This window comes from Capra hircus, chromosome 26 (genome assembly GCF_001704415.2).
Source record: "Capra hircus breed San Clemente chromosome 26, ASM170441v1, whole genome shotgun sequence".
NCBI lineage: Eukaryota > Metazoa > Chordata > Mammalia > Artiodactyla > Bovidae > Capra > Capra hircus.
The window spans coordinates 48,373,542-48,397,140 of record NC_030833.1 but is presented as its reverse complement, the minus strand read 5'-3'; the positions used below and the strand labels follow the sequence as shown (position 1 = coordinate 48,397,140).

The 23,599-nt window shown below is 42.7% G+C and overlaps 1 protein-coding gene across 1 annotated transcript; it reads left to right on the top strand.

Annotated features, from left to right (window-relative positions):
* Positions 3,970-21,308, top strand: LOC108634035 (cytochrome P450 2C18-like). Its single transcript, XM_018041629.1, has 5 exons — positions 3,970-4,269; positions 14,930-15,092; positions 15,265-15,414; positions 18,375-18,535; positions 21,103-21,308. Exons 1-5 carry the CDS (start codon positions 4,102-4,104, stop codon positions 21,289-21,291), a joined length of 831 nt encoding a protein of 276 aa, XP_017897118.1. The 5' UTR covers positions 3,970-4,101; the 3' UTR covers positions 21,292-21,308.

Sequence of the window (23,599 nt, the reverse complement as noted above, 5' to 3'; positions counted from 1 at the left end):
TGCCTACAGAGGGCTAATGAGCAGCATCAGAGCAATAAAGAAAATGCACACGCCTTCTACCCCACCTCTGGCATTTCCTTTCCTTGACTTAGACTGTTCCCTCTGCAGCCCCAGCAGGTCCATCCAACCCTCTAGGCCTGCTGTACTCTCAGCCTGGGAAGATCCTCCTCCTGTTGCCAGTGTGGGGTCACACCCTTCCTTTAACAAGTGTGTTCACTTGCCCGTGTGTTCAGTGCCCAGGGCAGGGCCTGACCAGGATGAAGAGCCCAGAGCTCTGGGCATGTTTGTGAGAGAAATACGTGAATAAGCATTTGAATGAATGGAGGGAGGAGACAGCCATCCTATGCCAACTCTGGAGATTCACACATCATGTTCTGCTGACTCCTCAGGCAGTTAAAACTGGTCGACATAGAACGGAGAGTGGTGTAATTAAAAATCTTGAACAAATGCTATAACACAGGGGCATCTGAGGTGGCACTAGTGTTAAAGTATCTACCTGCCAAAGCGGAAGATGCTTTGATCAAGAAGGGTTTGATCAAGGGCCGGGAAGTTCCTCTGGATTAAGAAATGACACCACACTCCAGGATTCTTGCCTGGAGAATCCCATGGGCAGAGGAGTCTGGTGGCCTACAGTCCATGGGGCTGCAAAGAGTCAGACATGACTGAGCACATATAACATTAATAAAAATTCACCATGTTGGACTATAAAAGATCCTCAACTTGAAAAAAGTTAAACAGCATAATGAAAATCATTTCCTATAATTCCACTTCAGGATAATTAAAAACAAAGTGTAAAGCAAAGAAAACAACTGCTTGGAAATTTCAGAACTCTCCTAAATAATCTTTTAGAATCTTTAAAATAAAACAATATTGCACACTACTTTAAAAATACTAACAGTGGATACACTAATGATATGTAGAATAGACTTATTCAGCGAAGAAAATTCAAGGGCTCCCCTGGTGGTTAAGAATTTGCCTTCCAATGCAGGGGGTGCAGGTTCCATTTGTGGTTGGGGAACTAAGATTCCACAGGCTGCAGGAAAACTCAGCCTGCACACCACAAGTAGAGAAGCCTGCTGGCCACAATGAAGACCAGCACAGCCAATTAACTAAAGGGCTTCCGTGGTGGCTCAGATGGTAAAGCAACTGCCTGCAATGCAGGAGACCTGAGCACCACAAGCAGAGGAACTCACCTACCACAACAAAGACCCAAACCATAACCAAAATAAAAGCAAAACAGAATAAACAAAAAAAGAAAATCCATACCATTTATTACTTAACACTTAGTACAAGCCTGTCACAAGGAAACAAGCAATAATGTAGCTTAAAAAAGTTAGAAACGGAAAAGGAAATACAAAGAAAGCACAAGCAGTAAAGAAGTTTTAGCATAATGGGCTTTAGCGCTCTGAAAATCAGAACACTTGATACAAAAATATAAGAGCTGCTTGCTGCTGCTAAGTCGCTTCAGTTGTGTCTGACTCTGTGCGACCCCATAGACGGCACCCCACCAGGCTCCCCCATCCCTGGGATTCTCCAGGCAAGAACAGTGGAGTGGGTTGCCACGTCCTTCTCCAATGCACGAAAGTGAAAAGTGAAAGTGAAGTTGCTCAGTCGTGCCCAACTCTAGTGACCCCATGGACTGCAGCTCACCAGGCTCCTCCATCCATGGGATTTTCCAGGCAAAAGTACTGGAGTGGGGTTCCTTGCCTTCTCCTAAGAGCTGCTTACAGAGTGACTATTTTCATTTTCTCTGAGGATGCCCAATGAACTCCATGGACTCTTGTTGAAGCTTCCCTCAAAAACAGCTTAAAATCCTATTGGAAAGTACATGCTCCTATACTAGTGGACATAATAAAAGAAACAGACTCACAGATAGAACAGACTGTGGTTACCAGTGAGGAAAGGGAAGGGAGGGAGCGGTAATATGAGGGTGTGGGGAAGAGGCACAAACTACGATGTATCAAATAAGCTACAAGGACGTGTTGTACAACCCAGGGGATATAGCCAATTTTTATAACTATAAATGAAGTATAGCCTTGAAAAGCTGCACATCACTATATAGTACATCAACCATACTTCAATAAAAAAACAAATATGATGATCTTACGAATGTCTTTGTGCAACCATTACTGTTAGTGAAGTAGTAATGCACAAGATTCCAGTCACATGTAGCTTCATGACCACTAAATGTTATTTGAGATGGTTCTGGGCTATGAGCTGTTCAACGAAGTCTTTGTCTCCCATCTTCCACTGAATCCACACCTTTTGTTCTATCTAAAATCTCCCTTTCTTGCGGTGTGTGCTTCATTCCATCATGTCGGACAATGACAGAACAAGGAAAGCAACCAAAGCCCCTGTACCTGGAGGTGACTGAGAGGTGCAGGAAGTCAAGTGTTCTCAAGGCTCGACCCCTCGATTTTCTGAGACTCCGTTTCCGTAGTACCTGAGCCAAGTTTCAACTTGGTGATGATGGAGAGGCAAATTCCTATCTTTTATGTCTTCTCTCGAGACACCAAGATCCTTTGATCTTTGCATCAAATAAGGAGCATCTATTTAGTGTAAGCTTGTTATTCTGTGAACACCCACTGGGGTGTGCATTCAGAGAAACTAATGTTTAGGGGCTTTGGTTTTTCATTTTCCTAAAATTGTTCTTGAGGCAGCTGCGGTGTAAACCACGGTGTACCACAATGGGCATTAGAGAACTCTTAGTTCAAATACCAGTTCAGTTCAGTTCAGTCGCTCAGTCGTGTCTCACTCTTTGTGACCCCATGGATTGCAGCACGCCAGGCCTCCCTGTCCATCACCAACTCCTGGAGCTTACTCAAACTCATGTCCATTGAGTTGGTGATGCCCTCCAACCATCCTATTCTCTGTCATCCCCTTCTCCTCCTGCCCTCAATCTTTCCCAACATCAGGGTCTTTTCCAATGAGTCAGTTCTTTGCATCAGGTATTGGAGTACCAAAGTACTGGAGTTTCAGCCTCAACATCAGTCTTTCCAACAAACATTCAGGACTGATTTCCTTTAGGATGGACTGGTTGGATCTCCTTGCAGTCCAAGAGACTCTCAAGAGTCTTCTCTAACACCACAGTTCAAAAGCATCACATCTTCGGCGCTCAGCTTTCTTTATAGTCCAGCTCTCACATCCATACATGACTATAGGAAAAACCATAGCTTTGACTAGACGGACCTTTGTTGGCAAAGTGAGGTCTCTACTTTTTAGTATGCTGTCTAGGTTGGTCATAGCTTTTCTTCCAAGGTGTAACTGTCTTTTAATTTCATGGCCTCAGTCACTATCTGCAGTGATTTTGGAGCCCAAGAAAATAAAGATTAAAAGATTAAAATTGGTTCAAATAACAGCTTTGTCATTTATTAGCTGTGGGACACTGGACACATCTCGTGTTCTCTATGAATAATTCCCCTTTCCCCATTTGAAAAAGAAAAATTAAAAATTTTTTCTTCTAGTGATATTTTTGAGGGGAGGAGGAGGATAATTTAATGGTAAAATGTGTAAAGTTACTTTTATCTAAGAACTTGATACATTTTTAGACCTTCAAGATGTATGAGTTATATTACCTGGTTTATGTTTAAGAAGGTATAATGTTAGTACGGTACAGTAAAATATTTCAAAAGGCTTTCATTTTCAAGGACAAATATATTAGTATTTGATAAAGCATTAAAGGATAAGCATCTTATAATATACAACGTTTGCCCTCAAAGTCATAAGTTCTCAACTGGTTACTAATCAGAGAATCCAGACTGTTGAGCAACTTTTTGATTAAATCATTTATTACTTCACTAGTCATCAACCTGCTGGTGTGTTTAAAGAAAACTCACCAGGTTGTTCCACCCCCGACTTGTTAAACTGGAATGCTCAGATGGGTCATTGGAAAAAAAAAAAAAAAAAACGGCAAGAGCAAAACAAACAGCACCATATTTTAATCTTTATCGCAGGGCTAAAGTCCTTTCAAAAGAGAGATTAAAGTAGACCTAACTGACTGTTCACTTTCTGAGTTAGAGGCCCAAGTTGAATTAGCAGGGACTGTTATAAAAGCTTTAGGTTTCAGGCTCACAGTCGTCTGAGTGAGAAGAGAAGGCGCCAATGGATCTGGCTGTGGTCCTCGTGCTCTGCCTCTCCTGCCTGCTTCTCCTCTCACTCTGGAAACAGAGCTCTGGGAAAGGGAAGCTCCCGCCGGGCCCCACTCCTCTCCCGATTCTTGGAAATATCCTACAGCTAGATATTAAGAACATTGGCAAATCCTTAAGCAATGTAAGTAGGTTTTATTTTCCTCCAGGGACTTGCAAAGGGTAAGTAAGTGAACAGCTGCTTTAAAAATATATATATTAAAGTATATTATAATATTTTAAAATTACTAAAATATGTCATTTTAAAGCAAATACTCCTGTGGAATATTACTTTTTGTCTGTCATTGTCAAGAAGAGTGAAAAGCATTTCTTGAGTAGAGAAACATTTAGGTCTCTGTATCACTGAACCAAAATGATAATGTGGCAAAAGACTGGAGTATTGCTTTTCTTTTTTGTTTCACCACATTTGCTATGATTTTTGGCTGAAGATAAATGATAAGGGAAGTGTTTTGTGATTAGGGATGTCATTCAAGAAGTCATCACTTATATAAACTGCATGTTTTGTTCAGAATAACCATGACAATTTAACTTCAGTGAAGAAGTGAACTATGCCTGATGTTAAGGAAATAGCTTGGGATCAGGACAAGTATGAGTGAATGAAAGAAAAAAGTCATTATTCAGAGCCAGCTGGGTGGTAACAAAATCCTTTTGGATTTTGCACAAAGCTGCTGTCTGCAAGACATGATGCCAGATGAAAGCAATTGCTCTTCCATGAGCTGCTGTGTGCCCTGGCACTGACTCTGTGATGCTTGCTTGCTTCCTGTCAGTAATAGCAGTGGATCTGAAACAGGGCTGGGCATTTGAATCACTGAGGGTGCCTTTAAAAATGTAGATTTCTAGTATTTATTACTGCTGCGTCAGAATTCCCATGGGATGAGCTTTACAAGTGATCTGGAAGCAGTCAGTTGTACATTGGTTCTGAGGTAGGCATACGGGTTACTGATGAATGGCATAGGCACTAGAGGTTGACTAAGCCACGTTGAAATTTGGGTCTTCTCTTTAGTAAAAATTTCTCCAAAGAAAACATGCAGATGGCCATAGACACATGAAAAGATGCTCACATCACCATTAGAGAAATGCAAATCAAAACTACAGTGAGATATCACCTCACACTGGTCCAAATGACCTAAATAATAAAAAGTCTACAAATAACAAATGTTGGAGAGGATGTACAGAAAAGAGAACATTCCTACACTGTTGGTAGGAATGTAAACTAGTGCAGCCACTATGGAAAAGAGTATGGAGGGTTCTCAGAAAGCTGAAAATAGAATAACCATATGATCCAGCAAATCACTCCTGGAGATACACTCAGAAAAACTATAGTTCAAAAAGATACATGCACCCCTATGTTCATAGAAGCACTATTCACAACAGCCCAAACATGGAAAAAACCTAAATGTCCACTGACAGAAGAATGGATAAGGTATGCCACATATATACAATGGAACACTGCTCAGCCATAAAAAAGAGGAAATGAAGGCCATTTGCTACAGCAAAAGCAGAGACATTACTTTGCCAACTAAGGTCCGTCTAGTCAAGGCTATGGTTTTTCCTGTAGTCATGTATGGATGTGAGAGTTGGACTGTGAAGAAGTCTGAGCGCCGAAGAATTGATGTTTTTGAACTGTGGTGTTGGAGAAGACTCTTGAGAGTCCCTTGGACTGCATGGAGATCCAACCAATCCATTCTGAAGGAGATCAGTCCTGGGTGTTCTTTGGAAGGAATGATGCTAAAGCTGAAACTCCGGTACTTTGGCCACCTCATGTGAAGAGTTGACTCATTGGAAAAGACTCTGATGCTGGGACGGATTGGGGGCAGGAGGAGAAGGGGACGACCGCGGATGAGATGGCTGGATGGCATCACTGACTCGATGGACGTGAATCTGAGTGAACTCCGGGAGTTGGTGATAGACAGGGAGGCCTGGCGTGCTGTTATTCATGGGGTTGCAAAAAGTCGGACACGACTGAGCGACTGAACTGAACTGAACTACAGCAACATGGATGGGTCTAGAGATTATACTAAATAAAATAAGTCAGAAAGAGAAAGACAAATACCGTATGATTTCACTTATATGTGGAATCTAAAATATGGCACAAATGAACCTATCTTTAAAACAGAAACAAGACTCACAGACATAGAGAGGAGACTTGTTGCCAAGGGAGAGGGAGGGGGTAGGGGAAGGATGGACTGGGAGTTTAGGATTGGTAGGTGCAAACTATTATACTTAGAATGGATATACAACAAGGTCCTACTGTGTAGTCCAAGGAACTACATCCAATCTCCTGGGATAAACCACAATGTAAAAGAGTATTTAAAAAATTATATATGTGTAAAACTAAGTCAATCTGCTGTACAGCAAAGATTGGTACAACACTGTGAAGCAACTATACTTCAATTAAAAAAAAGGATATTTGGGTCTTCTATTAACTGTGAGACACCAGAAATAAATAGGAGAGTCTTTGAGCCTTAATCTTTTTATCTATAAAGCAAGGTAAATAAACCTAGCTCAGGGTATTGATATGATAATGAGTAATAATCTGAGTACCAATTGCTCAGGCCATGGCAAAATATGATGGTGATATATTTTGTCTTTTATAACATTTTAATGAAGTAAAGTTGATTTACAATATTGCATTAGTTTTAGGTATACAGAAAACTATTGAATTATTTTTTTTGCAGTTTATATTCCATTATACATTATTACAAAGTATTTTTAAATGAAAATAACGGTGGGCCTTTATTATTTTAAGAAAAACATCTGGACATACATACACATATTCCTAAAGGTTTTCATGGGGTTGGGACTGAGGTTTAGAACACACACATTTTACTGAAATTCCCCAGGTGGTTCTTGACGTCAATTACATCATAAATTTAAGATAAATTGTATATTGTAGATATTAACAATTTTAAAGTTATGACATTTATGAAGGACTACTGGCAAGACAACATGACTGTACTGCTGCACGTAGCTAAAGATACCCATTTACTAAGAAACAATAGGCTCAGCAACTGATCTCAGACAGAAAAACCGGATTCAGTCTGCTATGGTACAACTTTGAATCTGTCAGTAAGTAGTACCATCTTCATAGAATACCTGCTTCCAAAATGTTTGTTAGCACACTTTGAAATTACTCTGCCATCATTAAACATAAATTTTGAAATTATAGTCATCCATGACTTACTTCCAATGAATATTCATTGGAAGGACTGATGCTGAAGCTGAAACTCCAATACTTTGGCCACCTTGTGAAGAGCCATCATTGGAGAAGACCCTAATGCTGGGAAAGATTAAGAGCAGGAGGAGAAGGGGACACAGAGGATGAGGCTGTTGAACGGCATCACCAACTCAATGGACATGAGTTTGAGCAAACTTCAGGAGATAGTGATGAATAGGGAAGGCTGGCGTGCTGCAGTCCATGCGGTCACAAAGAGTCAGACATGATTAAGCAACTGAAAAACAGCAAATGACTTAGTTCAGGTAGGTCAGATGACTACCATTCTATTCTAGCTTTCTGAATTTGTAAGGGGGAAAAGCCTTGTAATGCACCTTTCTGTAGCATATCAAATAAATTTCAAACTGAAAACGTGACTTACTATGGTAATCCATGTGTTACTACTACAAACCTTGTACCAAGCAAAACAGAGGCAAGATAGGTATGGAAAGAGTAAAACCTTCTGTTTTTGGCCCTCAAACTGAGTGAAGTTCTGAAATGCAGTGATGATCTCTGCATTTATAATAGATATCTGTATGTTCTAACTATGTAAATAAAATGGCTGGTATGAAGCGACATTAAAATTTGTTAACAAATGAATTCTTTCTAACTTTAACCCCAGAGGAAAGTCTGGGTAAACTATATAACATTTAAATCTGCTTTGGAATATAAGCAATACAGCTTATACTATATGAAAGTTTTGACTATTTTCCTGTTAGAATTTTGTAATCGACTCAAGTACTATTACATCTCAAGTGACTTGTTCCAAGTAATTCCCAGGTAGTAAAACACCTAGAATGAACTCTAAAGCCATGCTTTGGTGACTGTAAGGTTTTCTAGAACAAATCTGATCGTAAACCATTTCGTGTTTATGTTTCACTAGATCCTCAGGGGAAAAGGGGGTGCTTACTTTGATTTTTCAGGTTTTAGAAACATTTCCGGAGGATCAACTTATCTAGTGAATGTAGAGCTTAATTTAGCTAAAGTCTTGATTCCAAACCCTTTAAATCTGACCTAAAATTTTTTATCCCTTTTTATCTTTCAATAGATGCATATAATTGTCCTCTATTCTATCTTGTTGGCTACTTTTCAGTTCATCTCAAATTGCAATCTGCCTGGGGACAGAATTTGAAACTTAAAACTAAATGTTTATAAATTTATAAAGCATTGCTACATTTTTTACTAAGCAAAAAAAAAAAAAAAAAAGGAGTACATTTAATTCTATGGAACCCAGGACAGGGGCTGGAAAACTGAATAAGAACCTTCTTGAAAAGTCAAGTACTGACTTTTGTTCTCTTCTTTGAAAAGAAACTATTAATATTTCTACCATAATTTCTAATGCCAACTATGACTTCCTTTTACATTTCTCCTGTTTTGAGGAGAACTATATTAGCTTCCTAAACAACAAAAAAATCCAGTGAGATATACACCTGATATAAAAGGACCCACAGTTTCTTATACTGCCTCTTTTTCATTGTTCTTGTCTTCAAAAACAGAAAGAAGAACAGGACAGGAAAAATAGCATTTAGGTTTTAATGTAAAGTAATTATTAAAAGAGATTAGCCCTGGAAATCATACTTCTCTGTGGTAGGCCTTAGCGTTTAAGGATCAGGAAATAAAATATCCCACTATTACATGAACAGAAAACTTATATAAATAATGAAATTACTTACCTGTGAGCCCTAGGCTATACTCCCTTCTCTGCGGTTTGATTTACATAAAGGAAGACTGTAAGCTCGTCTGTCTTGAGAATGAATGAAGGATACATTTGTTTGAACCACTGAAAGGAGTTTTCTTAATGGCTGAAGACATTTTATAGTGTAGAAATCCCTTTTTCCTATTTTGAGTAAAGAACGTCCATTCTTAATATGGTGTCCAACAACTAAAACAATCTGAGGATCTGTTACTTGTCTGTGATGTAAACTGACTCCCCCTTCCATTACCATCCGCTGCCCTCGGGGACCCTTTGGTAGGCGTTTGCTTTACAGCATGCAGGGGCTTGCCCAGTGACTCAGTGGTAAAGAATCCACATGCAATGAAGTAGATGCCAGTTTGATCCCTGCGTGGGGAAGATCTCCTGGAGGAGGGCATGGCAATCCACTGTAGTATTCTTGCTGGGATAATCCCCTGGACAGAGGAGCCTGGTGGGCTGCAGCCCATAGGGTCGCAAAGAGTCAGACACGACTGAAGTAACTAAGTACAGGGCATGTATCTAGGACGCTTGATCCTAGAAGTGGCTGCCCACTGCCACTAGGAAGTCTACCAGGTGATGCTTCTGGTGCCAGGCCCAGTTGTCTGCCACCTCAGAGCTGCTGGTGGTCCAAAGTGCGGAGCTGCTGGTGGTCCATAGTGAGGAGCTGCTGGTGGTCCATAGTGCGGAGCTGCTGGTGGCCCATAGTGAGGAGCTGCTGGTGGTCCATAGTGAGGAGCTGCTGGTGGTCCATAGTGAGGAGCTGCTGGTGGCCCATAGTGCGGAGCTGCTGGTGGTCCATAGTGAGGAGCTGCTGGTGGTCCATTAGTGCGGAGCTGCTGGTGGTCCATAGCGAGGAGCTGCTGGTGGTCCATAGTGAGGAGCTGCTGGTGGTCCATAGTGAGGAGCTGCTGGTGGTCCATAGTGAGGAGCTGCTGGTGGCTCATAGTGCGGAGCTGCTGGTGGTCCATAGTGAGGAGCTGCTGGTGGCCCATAGTGAGGAGCTGCTGGTGGCCCATAGTGAGGAGCTGCTGGTGGCCATAGTGAGGAGCTGCTGGTGGTCCATAGTGAGGAGCTGCTGGTGGCCCATAGTGAGGAGCTGCTGGTGGCCCATAGTGAGGAGCTGCTGGTGGTCCATAGTGAGGAGCTGCTGGTGGCCCATAGTGCGGAGCTGCTGGTGGCCCATAGTGCGGAGCTGCTGGTGGTCCATTAGTGCGGAGCTGCTGGTGGTCCATAGTGAGGAGCTGCTGGTGGTCCATAGTGAGGAGCTGCTGGTGGTCCATAGTGAGGAACTGCTGGTGGTCCATAGTGAGGAGCTGCTGGTGGTCCATAGTGAGGAGCTGCTGGTGGCCCATAGTGCGGAGCTGCTGGTGGTCCATAGTGAGGAGCTGCTGGTGGTCCATAGTGAGGAGCTGCTGGTGGTCCATTAGTGCGGAGCTGCTGGTGGTCCATAGTGAGGAGCTGCTGGTGGTCCATTAGTGCGGAGCTGCTGGTGGTCCATAGTGAGGAGCTGCTGGTGGTCCATAGTGAGGAGCTGCTGGTGGTCCATAGTGAGGAGCTGCTGGTGGTCCATTAGTGTGGAGCTGCTGGTGGTCCATAGTGAGGAGCTGCTGGTGGTCCATAGTGTGGAGCTGCTGGTGGTCCATAGTGTGGAGCTGCTGGTGGTCCATAGTGTGGAGCTGCTGGTGGTCCATAGTGAGGAGCTGCTGGTGGTCCATAGTGGGGAGCTGCTGGTGGTCCAGAGTGAGGAGCTGCTGGTGGTCCATTAGTGCGGAGCTGCTGGTGGTCCATAGTGAGGAGCTGCTGGTGGTCCATTAGTGCGGAGCTGCTGGTGGTCCATAGTGAGGAGCCGCTGGTGGCCCATAGTGAGGAGCCGCTGGTGGCCCATAGTGAGGAGCCGCTGGTGGCCCATAGTGAGGAGCCGCTGGTGGTCCATAGTGAGGAGCCGCTGGTGGTCCATAGTGCGGAGCCGCTGGTGGTCCATAGTGCGGAGCCGCTGGTGGTCCATAGTGAGGAGCCGCTGGTGGTCCATAGTGAGGAGCTGCTGGTGGTCCATAGTGAGGAGCTGCTGGTGGTCCATAGTGAGGAGCTGCTGGTGGTCCATTAGTGCGGAGCTGCTGGTGGTCCATTAGTGCGGAGCTGCTGGTGGTCCATAGTGAGGAGCCGCTGGTGGTCCATAGTGAGGAGCCGCTGGTGGTCCATAGTGAGGAGCCGCTGGTGGTCCATAGTGAGGAGCCGCTGGTGGTCCATAGTGAGGAGCCGCTGGTGGCCATAGTGAGGAGGGGTGGCCATAGTGAGGAGCCGCTGGTGGTCCATAGTGAGGAGCCGCTGGTGGTCCATAGTGCGGAGCCGCTGGTGGTCCATAGTGCGGAGCTGCTGGTGGTCCATAGTGCGGAGCTGCTGGTGGTCCATAGTGAGGAGCTGCTGGTGGTCCATAGTGAGGAGCTGCTGGTGGTCCATAGTGAGGAGCTGCTGGTGGTCCATTAGTGCGGAGCTGCTGGTGGTCCATAGTGAGGAGCTGCTGGTGGTCCATTAGTGCGGAGCTGCTGGTGGTCCATAGTGTGGAGCCGCTGGTGGTCCATAGTGAGGAGCCGCTGGTGGCCCATAGTGAGGAGCCGCTGGTGGCCCATAGTGAGGAGCCGCTGGTGGCCCATAGTGAGGAGCCGCTGGTGGTCCATAGTGAGGAGCCGCTGGTGGTCCATAGTGCGGAGCCGCTGGTGGTCCATAGTGCGGAGCCGCTGGTGGTCCATAGTGAGGAGCTGCTGGTGGTCCATAGTGAGGAGCTGCTGGTGGTCCATAGTGAGGAGCTGCTGGTGGTCCATAGTGAGGAGCTGCTGGTGGTCCATAGTGAGGAGCTGCTGATGGTCCATAGTGAGGAGCTGCTGGTGGTCCATAGTGAGGAGCTGCTGGTGGTCCATTAGTGCGGAGCTGCTGGTGGTCCATTAGTGCGGAGCTGCTGGTGGTCCATTAGTGCGGAGCTGCTGGTGGTCCATAGTGAGGAGCTGCTGGTGGTCCATAGTGAGGTCTGCTGGTGGTCCATAGTGAGGAGCTGCTGGTGGTCCATAGTGAGGAGCTGCTGGTGGTCCATAGTGAGGAGCTGCTGGTGGTCCATAGTGAGGAGCTGCTGATGGTCCATAGTGAGGAGCTGCTGGTGGTCCATAGTGAGGAGCTGCTGGTGGTCCATTAGTGCGGAGCTGCTGGTGGTCCATTAGTGCGGAGCTGCTGGTGGTCCATAGTGAGGAGCTGCTGGTGGTCCATAGTGAGGAGCTGCTGGTGGTCCATAGTGAGGAGCTGCTGGTGGTCCATAGTGAGGAGCTGCTGGTGATCAGCCTCCTGGGCTGAGATTCCAGACGCAGGACGAGCACGTTGCTTTGCAGTTGATCCGCTTCCAGCGCCCCGTCCTCCGTGGTACCCCCTCTCGGGTGTCCCGGGCTCCCACTGGCGCCTCCCCGCCGTGCAATCGCTCTGTGGCCCAATCAGTGATGGGCACCGCCATCTCCGTGGTGGCCTGTTACAAGGTACGGAATGTAACTCCCTGTACTGTACAGTAAGTCTTGCTGCTTTTCTGTCTCATGTATAGTTTTTGTATCTGTTAATCTCTTACCCTTAATTTGTCCCTCACCCACTTTGGTTACCCACAGATTTGTTTTCTGTGTCTGTGAGTCTGTTTACAATTTGTATATAGATTCATTTGTATTTTTTAAGATTCTCTATATAAGCGATATCATGTAGTATTTTTCTTTTTCTGACTTAGTTCACTAAGCTTATTCTCTAGGCCCATCCATGTTGCTGCAACATTTTTTTTTTATGCCTTAGCAATATTCCATTGTATGTATATACCACATATACTTAAGCCATTTATCTGTTAAGGGGCACTTGGGTTGCTTCTATGTCTTGGCTATTGTAAGTAGTGCTGTTGTGAACATAGGGATACGTTATCTTTTTGAATTAGAGTTTTCTTTTTTTTTTTTTTTCTGGGTATATACCCAAGAGTGAAATTGCTGGATTATATGGTAGTTTTATTTTTAGTTTTTAAAGGAATTTCCACACTGTTCTCCTTAGCGGCTGCACCAATTTACACCTCTTACACTCCCACCAACAGTGTAAGAGGCTTCCCTTTCCTCCACAGCCGCTTCAGCATTTAGTACTTGTAGACATTTTGATGATAACCACAATGGTACCTCATTGTAGTTTCAATTTTCACTTCTCTAATTGTTAGTGACTCTTTTTTTTGATTCTTAGTGATTTAAAGAATCTTTTCATTGCATGTTGGCCATCTGTAGGTGCTTCTTCAGAGAAAGGTCTATTTAGGTCATCTGCTTTATTCTGCTGAGATATGTTCCCTCTATACCCACTTTAGTGAGAGTACTTTTTTTTTTTCTCATGAATGGATGTTAAATTATCATACTTATAAATCCCAAAGAAAGGCAATGCCAAAGAATTCTCAAACTAGTTCACAGTTGCACTCATCTCACTGGCTAGTAAAGTAATGCTCAAAATTCTCCAAGCCAGGCTTCAAGCCATACGTGAACTGTGAACTTCCATATGTTCAAGATGGATTTAGAAAAGGCATAGGAACCAGAGATCAAATTGCCAACATCCGTTGGATCATGGAAAAAGCAAGAGAGTTCCAGAAAAACATCTATTTCTGCTTTATTGACTATGCCAAAGCCTTTGACTGTGTGGATCACAATCAACTGTGGAAAATTCTGAAAGAGATGGGAATACCAGACCACCTGACCTGCCTCCTGAGAAACCTGTATGCAGGTCAAGAAGCAACAGTGAGAACTGGACATGGAACACAGACTGGTTCCAAATGGAATCAGAGTAAAAGAGTACCTCAAGGCTGCATATTGTCACCCTGCTTATTTAGCTTATATGCAGAATATGTTATGAGAAACACTGGACTGGATGAAGCACAAGCTGGAATCAAGATTGCTGGGAGAAATACCAATAACCTCAGATATGCAGATGACACCACCCTTATTGCAGAAAGCGAAGAAGAGCTAAAAAGCTTTTGATGAAAGTGAAAGGAGAGTGAAAAAGTTGGTTTAAAACTCAACATTCAGAAAACTAAGATCATGGCATCTGGTCCCATCACTTCATGGCAAATAGATGGGGAAACAGTGGAAACAGTGACAGATTTTATTTTTTGGGGCTCCAAAATCACTGGAGATGGTGATTGCAGCCATTAAATTAAAAGATGCTTGCTCCTTGGAAGAAAAGTCATGACCAACCTAGATAGCATATTCAAAAGCAGAAACATTACTTTGCCAGCAAAGGTCCGTCTAGTCAAAGCTATGGTTTTTCCTATAGTCATGTATGGATGTAAGAGCTGAACTATAAAGAAAGCTGAGCCGTAAAGAACTGATGCTTTTGAACTGTGGTGTTGGAGAAGACTCTTGAGATTCCTTTGGACTGCGAGGAGATCCAACCATTCCATACTAAAGGAAATCAGTCCCAAATATTTGTTGGAAGGCTGATGCTGAAGCTGAAACTCCAATACTTTGGCCAACTGATGTGAAGAACTGGTTCATTGGAAAAGACCCTGGCGGGAAAAGATTGAAGTAGAGAGGCGAAGGGGACGACAGAGGATGAGGTGGTTGGATGGCATCACTGACTCAATGGACCGGAATTTGAGTAAACTCCAGCAGTTGATGATGGACAGGGAGGCTTGGCATGCTGCAGTCCATGGGGTTGCAAAGAGTTGGACATGACGACTGAACTGATAGTGATATATAAGATCCAGAAATGTTTGCAGTTATGTGTGGGAGAATAAATTATCAACAATATGATGATAATAACAGTCTCAATCATGAGCAAAATAGACCAAATTATGACTTCTTTTGCTGATATTTGCTTTTTCTTTCCATTTGCCAGCTCTCAAACACCTATGGCCCTGTGTTCACAGTGTATTTTGGCTTGAGGCCCGCTGTTGTGTTGCATGGATATGAAGCAGTGAAAGAAGCCTTAATTGATCAGGGAGAGGAGTTTTCTGGAAGAGGCAATCCCCCAATGTCTCAAAGAGTTAATAAAGGATATGGTAGGTGCACATGTGCACATGTCCAACATTGGTAATGGAGGTGGGGAGAATGGAAAAGAGGAATTAGAAGAGCCCCTCAGCAGAGCTTGGTCGATCTCTGAGGCCGCCAAGTGTCAGCTCACTCCTCCTTCTCTAGGGCCTCCCTCCTAGTCTCTGTTTCCCATCCTGGCAGGAATCATTTTCAGCAACGGGAAGAGATGGAAGGAGACCCGGCGCTTCTGCCTCATGACCCTGCGGAATTTCGGGATGGGGAAAAGGAGCATCGAGGACCGCGTTCAAGAGGAAGCGCGCTGCCTGGTGGAGGAGTTGAGAAAAACCAACGGTGGGTGATTCTGTGCTCTGTAATTCTGACCTCAGCAGACCGCTCTCTTCTCCAGGGATGCCCACGGAAACATTTCAGGGGCGGCCACATCTTTCATATGGTTCATGGCTTTCAGCCCTCCCATGGAGAAGAGAGAGAGGAGAGAAGAGAGCCCAGAGGGCTTTTGTGTATCTCTGCTTGTTGTGTGTGTACACCCAGGATGGAGCATATAGTGTGGATTAAAGGTCATTGAATCCTATTCTGTTTTGAAATTTTTGTTTTCAGATCATTAGGACATGAAGGTAAGGGGTTTTGAGTCTCATTTTGTGTGTGTGTGTGTGTGTTAGAGAGCATTTTTTCCCCTCATAGTGTCAGTGTGGGTTGTCTATTCCAGAACATTTCATCAGGGAATACTTGTCAAGTGGACACGGTGGGAATGAATTCATCATGCCCCTCTGGAGGGCATGTGCTTTCACTTAATTGGCCTGTATTTGTATGGTCAACCTTACTCAGATGTCTGAGGGTTTCTTCAGACACTCACTGCCTACAGTTCTAGCCAGTAATGATACTTTTCTATGGTTTTAATTAGTTAGGTATCCTTCAGTGCAGGCCTCATCTATTGTGATTTCCCTGTAAATAACTGTTTTAAAATTACCAGCTTGAGTTATTTAATGTTGCCTCTAAGTTACAGTATTATTTTATGAATTCTAAGAAATAGATGCTATAGAGTAATCCTAAAATTTACAAAAATACGAGGTTATAAAATGATTTATTTGGATTTCAGCCTGCCTTCCTTATTAGTTGCTTCCAACTTCAACTTTCTCTTTACATTTATCTCCCCTCCCTTACTGGTAAAGAATCTGCCTGCAGTGTTGGAGACCTGGGTTCAGTCCCTGGGTTGGGAAGATCCCCTGGAGAAGGGACAGGCTACCCACTCCAGTATTCTGGCCTAGAGAATTCCATGGACTGTATAGTCCATGGAGTTGCAAAAAGTCGGACATGACTGAGAGACTTTCCCTTTCCCTTTCCCATATTTTGTATTTTCCATATTTTATGATACTTTGACATCTTGGAAGGCCTTGCAGACCTGGGGAGCAACTGCCTCTCCCAGGGTTAGTTAATCCTGAGATAGAGGGTCACATCTTTTTCTATGAGCATGTCTTTGATTTTCTAGCCAACCATCCAGAGCCCATACCCTCTGGATACCTACTTTATGAAACCCTCACACACCAAGCCAATATTCTCCCTGCCCTAAATCAACCCAAGGCATTATGGGACAACCAGGGACCATCCCTACTGCCTAGCTGCTGCTGCTGCCGCTGCTAAGTCACTCCAGTCGTGTCCGACTCTGTGCGACCCCATAGACGGCAGCCCACCAGCCTCCTCTGTCCCTGGGATTCTCCAGGCAAGAACACTGGAGTGGGTTGCTATTTCCTTCTCCAATTCGTGAAAGTGAAAAGTGAAAGTGAAGTCGCTCAGCTGTGTCCGACCCCATGGGCTGTAATCTACTAGGCTCCTCCATCCTTGGGATTCTCCAGGCAAGAGTACTGGAGTGGGTTGCCATTGCCTTCTCCCTACTGCCTAGAGCCCTCGGAAATTATCCAAACTATCCAATCCTAAGGTTAGTTATCATACTGACCCCACCTTGCTCATTTCTTCCGTGAAACCCCTGTGAAAGCTCTGCTCCATGCTCTCTCCTGACCAATCTTGGTGCTTCTCCATGTGGCCCTGTGTGGTGTACCCCTCCTCTTGGGAACAAACTATCTTCCCTATGGCTATCATCTCCTGATCTGTTGACCTCACCATGTGAATAAAAATAAAACCCCAAGTACATTTTGAAACAACTGGATTTGGGATTAAAACTCTTAGGGTAGTTTTTCACCCTTACTGCTAGATGTACTGATTTATGAAGCGCTTTTTGCAATGAATCTTATTTTCAGTCTGGATTCCAAATTATCTGCTTTGTAAGTCTTCCTCTCCAGTGACGTGACAGGAAAGATAAAAATCAGATTTTAGTTGTCACACACTTGGACATTTCATGTTAACCTTTCTTGTTTGCTTTGTGATTGAAGTTTGAAATTAAGAATTTTTAAAAAAATTTTATTTATTTATTTGGCTGCTCTGGGTCCCCGTTGTAGCATGTGGGATACAGCTCCCCGACCAGGGGTCGAACCTGGGCCCCCTGCACTGGTGGCTCAGAGTCTTAGCCACTGGACCACCAGGGAAGTCCCAAGAATTCTTACGTTTATTTTAGGCAAACAAATCTTAGAGTCTGCAGTTTGTTTGTGTTACTTTTTCTTCTCATACAGTGTGGATGACTTTCACTTTTACTCATTGTTCCATGAAACACCTAAATTTTTCCATACTCTTTCTCTCGTAAATCTCTTCCTTTCCTGATCCTACCAGTTATTCCTTCAACTATTTATTATATATAAAAGGTTCCCAGATTCCTAAATATTTTTTCCTTCTTACATCAGTGCTTAATTGTCTAGCTTACCAGACAGATGTGATTCTGTGCTGATAGATAACTTGAATTGTTGTTTTTTAAACTGGACCTTTAAATTTTGTTTTTCCATTCTTCAAAATAACCAGCAATTTGGCTCAATGGAGATTTTGGAAACAAGTTATTAAACAAACTAGGATGGGGGAGTTCCTTGTTGACTGAATGGTTAGGATTCTGGGCCCTCTCTCTGCCATGGGCCCAGGTTCAGTTTGTGGTTGCTGAGCTAAGATCCCTCAAACTGTGCAGCCCAGCTAAAAAGTTTAAAAAAAAAAAAAAAAGGTCTGTTAAACAAACAAGGATGGTATGGTCAATTCATGTTAAAGGCAATAATGATGTATTTTAAGCATACTTAAATTTTTGCTGATAACGGAATTTCTATGTAGATGTTGATTCAGAGATTCTAAAATTATCTGTTATCCACAGCAAAGTTTTATATTTATATTTTAATGGTGTATTATAAATCTTTTCCATTCTTTAGGGTCACCCTGTGATCCCACTTTCCTGCTGGGCTGTGCTCCCTGCAATGTGATCTGCTCCATTATTTTCCAAAATCGGTTTGATTATACAGATCAGAATTTTCGTAACTTGCTAGAGAAATTTAATGAAAATCTCCGGATTGTGAGCTCCCCGTGGATACAGGTGAGGTCATGCTCCTTTTTTCCTGAGAAGTCATCTGTGTTCTTTGATAAGTTGATAATTCAGTATGGCCCAAGCTGTGAAGAGAATGTTTGAAAATTGAACATTTTGGATATTACAATGTGGCAACTGGGAATCTGATTTTCCCCTCTTTGTTTTGTTTTTTAGTTTGATATAGTTTCTGTTTGTTTGTTTGACTTTTGCAAGCTGTAGCTATTCATTTATTTAGTGACTTTTCTAAACTGTCTTGGCACAATCTCTTTTTTTTGTCTAGTGTGGTTGCTGAAATTTCTGTTCCTTTAGCTTATTATGTTCAGCTAGTATTTGAATAGAGTTTTTTGATTTTTGGTGGTTTTTTTCTTTTTTAAAAAAATTGAATAAAATATTCTCTAAATTCTGTAGTGCTTTACAATTCTCAGAAGTTTCACACACAAGATTTCATATAATCCCATAAAACCCCTTTTCCCCCTCACTACCCTTGTATCGCCCCTCCGTCCTCTCCTCTCCCTCTATAGCTTGTTTTCATATCTGTGAGTCTGTGGATAGCAATGTCATTGAATGTGAGGATCCTAAGAAAAGAAAGGTGAGACAAAGAGATGGAGATAGAGAGGAAGGGAGGAAAGAAGAAAGGGAGAAAGCGAGGAAATAAAGGGAAGGAAATGACTCCTAGATTTGTCCTTGTGTGCTTAGTTGCTCAGTCATGTCCGAGTCTTTGTGATTCCATGGACTGTGCCTTCGAGGCTCCTCCGTCCATGGGATTTCCCAGGCTTTCCCCAGTATCCTGGCTTTTCCCAGGGATTTCCCAGTATCTCAAGGATAAGGTGGTGGGTTGCCATTTCCATCTCCAGGGAATCTTCCTGACCCAGGGATGGAACTTTTGCATTGGCAGGTGGGTTCTCTTACCACTGAGGCACCTGGGAATCTCTTAGCCAGGTTATTTTCAACTCTGCCTTGGTCTTTGCTTGTTACTTGCACTCAGCCTAGAGATCAGCCAGAGGTGATAGCTTAGTCTCTTCTCAGGTCTTTTCTTAGCAGATGTCCTGCCCTGGGCATGTGTATAGCTTTCTAAATTCCTCAGTATACATGGGTGCTTTTGAATGTCCTAATTTCTTAAAGGCACTCCCTCCCCAGCTAGTCTTTCTGGAGTTTGGGGCCCTGTTGTGTACCTTAACTGTAATCTTTTGCTCCAGGCAACTGTGGGTTTTTCATTAATCTCGCCAGGTCTTTGAGACCGTGTTTCCACCCTAAGTTCCAAGTCAGATGAAACAAAAACAAGTTGCCTGTGTCAGTGCCTCAGGCGGCCCCAGACAGGTTAGAACACAGATACACAGTTCTTTGTTAGTGAGGTCTGCTCTGGTACCACGAGAATGAGGAACCAGGCTCCCGAACCACAAGCTGCCCTTGTTAAGGCCACTGCCAAGGAAGGAGGTGCGACAAGGAGAAAAAACAATAACAGATCGTTTCTGCTGTTTTTAAGTTGTCTTATCTTTGATTCAACATTTATGTGATTGCTGTAAACCTTGGTGCTCTAGAGTTCTGACAAGTTGATTCTGATAGCTTTTGCTTAATTTTCTGACACTTTTTTTTTTTTTTGACATTTAGTATAGTTCATTGTTACACATGTGCCTCTTCCAGTAAATGAAATTTTTGTAAACCCTATGACACTTTTAAAAAGCGGGATAGGCCTTTTGAGTTGTCTACGGCGTCATTTTTGCTGATGTTATTCTAAGTGAAAGTTCGAACGTAACAGTCCTGCCTTAGTGTCATAATGTAAACATCTGGGAAAGGTGGCTGTGCCTTTATTTTACAAAGAAAAGAAAAGCCTGAATATAAAGCTGGAATTCAAGACTCTTGCCTCCCTGGCCAGTGGTTTTTTCCACTACCCTACCAAAATCCAGTTTCCATAAACTACTTTGGTGACTGCCCAAAAGCATGCCCACAGCATTCAGTGAACGTCCAGGCCCTTACTGGAAGGTTTCCATCATGCACAGGCTTGTCCTCCAGTCACACTTAGTGATTTCCTCATCACATTACTTAGCAGAAATATCCTACTTTAGGAAGAAAGAGAATATCTTTTTCAGAGAGGAAGAAAGTTTGTGAGCAGAGATGCCACCGGGAACACTGACCAGGGCAGGGGTGTTTGATGCTTTAGTTGGTATCCTAGCTGACCAGGTGATTGGGCTTGGAATGATAAAACTTCCAAACTTCCTTAACCTCTGTCCTCATCTATAAAGTGTGCATCATAGTAATTCATGTTACTCTATATTTCAAGGTTGTAAAGAAGAATTAATTTAGAAAAAGAGAGAATTGACATAAAAATGCTTTAATAACACAAGGTTGTTGTATGAATATGGGAAATTACTGTCAACTTTTATCACCTGGTCAGAGTTTTCTCTCTTAAATACCTCTATCAGCATAAAGAATTATTTTATATGTACAATATAAAAAGCTCCCCCTGAAGATATAGACCATTTTTATTCACTTCAGTTTGTAACCAGGGGTTGGCATATGGTATATATGTCTTCAACATGTATTTTTAATTTAATAACTACATATTTTTAATCTTTAAGATCTGCAACAGTTTCCCTATTCTCATCGACTATTTCCCAGGGAGTCATAACAAAGTATTTAAAAATTTTGCTTATGTGAGAAGCTATGTTTTGGAGAAAGTAAAAGAACATCAAGCAACTCTGGACATTAACAATCCTCGGGACTTCATTGATTGTTTCCTGATCAAAATGGAACAGGTAAAATGTTGATGACAGATTGGTTATCTATTTGCCTGAAATTTTTTGTTCATTAACTTGTTCTGTCCTTATTAGGGATGTTTAATGGTTAGAGAAGAAAAGCTTGATTAGCCCTTTGGGTACTGTTTGTGCATGGATCTGGACTGAGCATCATGGGAGATTTAAAATTGAATTGTTAAATAACGGATACATGGACCTTGTCTGTTGGGTACTAACAGGCTAGGTGAGAAGAAAGAGAACACACATCTCAGGTGAAATGGAAGTGCAGACAAGTGAGAAATTCAAAATACTGAGCCATAACAGGAAGGTGGGTGTGATCATTTCACATAGCACGTGGGAGAGTGAGAAGGAAGGGTTTTGCCTGCTTGGGTTTCTTGTATGTCCTGAAGCTTGACGTATATCTTCAAATATTTACAATAAGTCATCGGGGAGGGAATTTCAGATTGGTAGAATGATGTCATGAGAGGTTCAGAGGTGTTTGTGGTAGAGACTAGGTGGATAGAAGAGAGAAGCCTTAACTGAGTGTAACCAAAAATAATTCTGGACGAACATAGAGTTGGAGGTTGGTGTCCTTTAAGTAAACGTGAAAGTTGGCATGAAAAATATTGATTTTTATCAGGTAGATGTATGAACCAGAACAAGAGTAGAGTGCAAATAATTACTAGGGAAGATTATCCTGGGAGTTCTGTAGAATGACCGGTACAATGAGAATGGAGCTCAAGGACCAGCTATGAGATTTTTAATTTCTTTGGACTTTGGCTTGATGAAAGTCTGGAACATGGAAATGCAGAGGATTCTGAAATAAAATCAATCTATCTTGTCATATTATCAAAGATCTATAAATATTAGTTTTAGTTAGAAGACAGGATGAGAGCCAAATTATAGGGACTGTCTGGGAAATCTCAGTAAAAAGATCAAATTTGTTATCTCAAAAGTTTAACTAAGGAAGGAAGAATTCAGCCAGTAAATTTTAATAGTGAATATGATTAGTGGTAGGGTCAAGTTAGAAATTGTGTCAAGAGCAATATAGTTGCCACAGAAAAATTTGTGTAGATGCAAAGCCGTACTTGAACTGGGGAAAGGCAGGATCCAGTAAAAGCTGTAAAAAGCCATGTAGAAACTAATTCTGGAGAAAGAAATGTCTTCATCTGAGGCCATCATTATTTTATTCAACCACTTTGTAGCACTGGGCAGAAATGAGAAAACAGTTAGTAGGCTAAAATGGCAAGGAGCCAAAGATGCTGATGAAGATGACATTTGAAGGCTTGTTCATGGATTTGAACTGGACTGCTCAAATCATGTGTTTCAAACAGAATGAAGGGAAGCACATGGAGTGGCTTAAAGAAACGGGAGGAAGGAAGAAGCAAATCTGCTCTCTGATTTCTCTGGTGCTTGGGCAATGATTTTTGTCTTTCTGGGGCCCAGTTGATTTGAGAATCTGATTAGGAGGAAGGAAACTGTCCTAGAAATATGCACCTATATGAGTTCCTGACATTTTGCACATAATCTGAGGGATTCTCATTGTGCTATGAAGTCTCTCCACTAATCCTGGGTTAAGGAGGCTCTAAGATGTCTGGTATTCCACTTAACAGTGGCTGTTTCCTCATTGCTATGTTTAAAACCCTTATCGTTTCTCTGGACTTCACTATTGTATTTATTTTTTATAGCATCTTTATTCAGTATAATTTATATACCATATCCCTCACACATTCAGTATACAATTCAGTATTTTCACAGAGTTGAACAACTGCCACCACAATCAATTTCTGAATATTTTTATGACCTTGAAAAGAAATCTTATATGCTTTTGGAGTCACCCTCATTCCTCCCCAATCTCCCCAGTTCTAGGTTTCACTAACCCATCTTCCATCTTTATAAGTTTGCTATTCTGGACATTTCATATTAATGGAGTTATACAATATGTGTCTTTTGTGTCTAGCTTCTTTCACTTAATGCTTTCAGGGTTCATTGATAATGTAGCATACATCAGTACTTCATTCCTGTAAATGGTTAAATGTGTGGATATGCCACATTTTGTATATCTGTTTTGTTGGTTGATGGACATTTTTGGTTCCTTCTATTTTGGTTTTGATGAGTTTGTGGACATTTATGTACAAGTTTTATGTATGTGTGCATTTGTTATGTTGCTTCAGTCATGTCCAACTCTTTGTGACCCCTTGGACTGTAGCCTGTCAGCTCCTCTATCCATGGGATTCTCCAGGCAAGAATCATGGAGTTGGTTGCCATGGCCTCCTCCAGGGGATCTTCCCAAACCAGGAACTGAACCCATATCTTCTACCCCTGCTGTAATGGCAGGCGG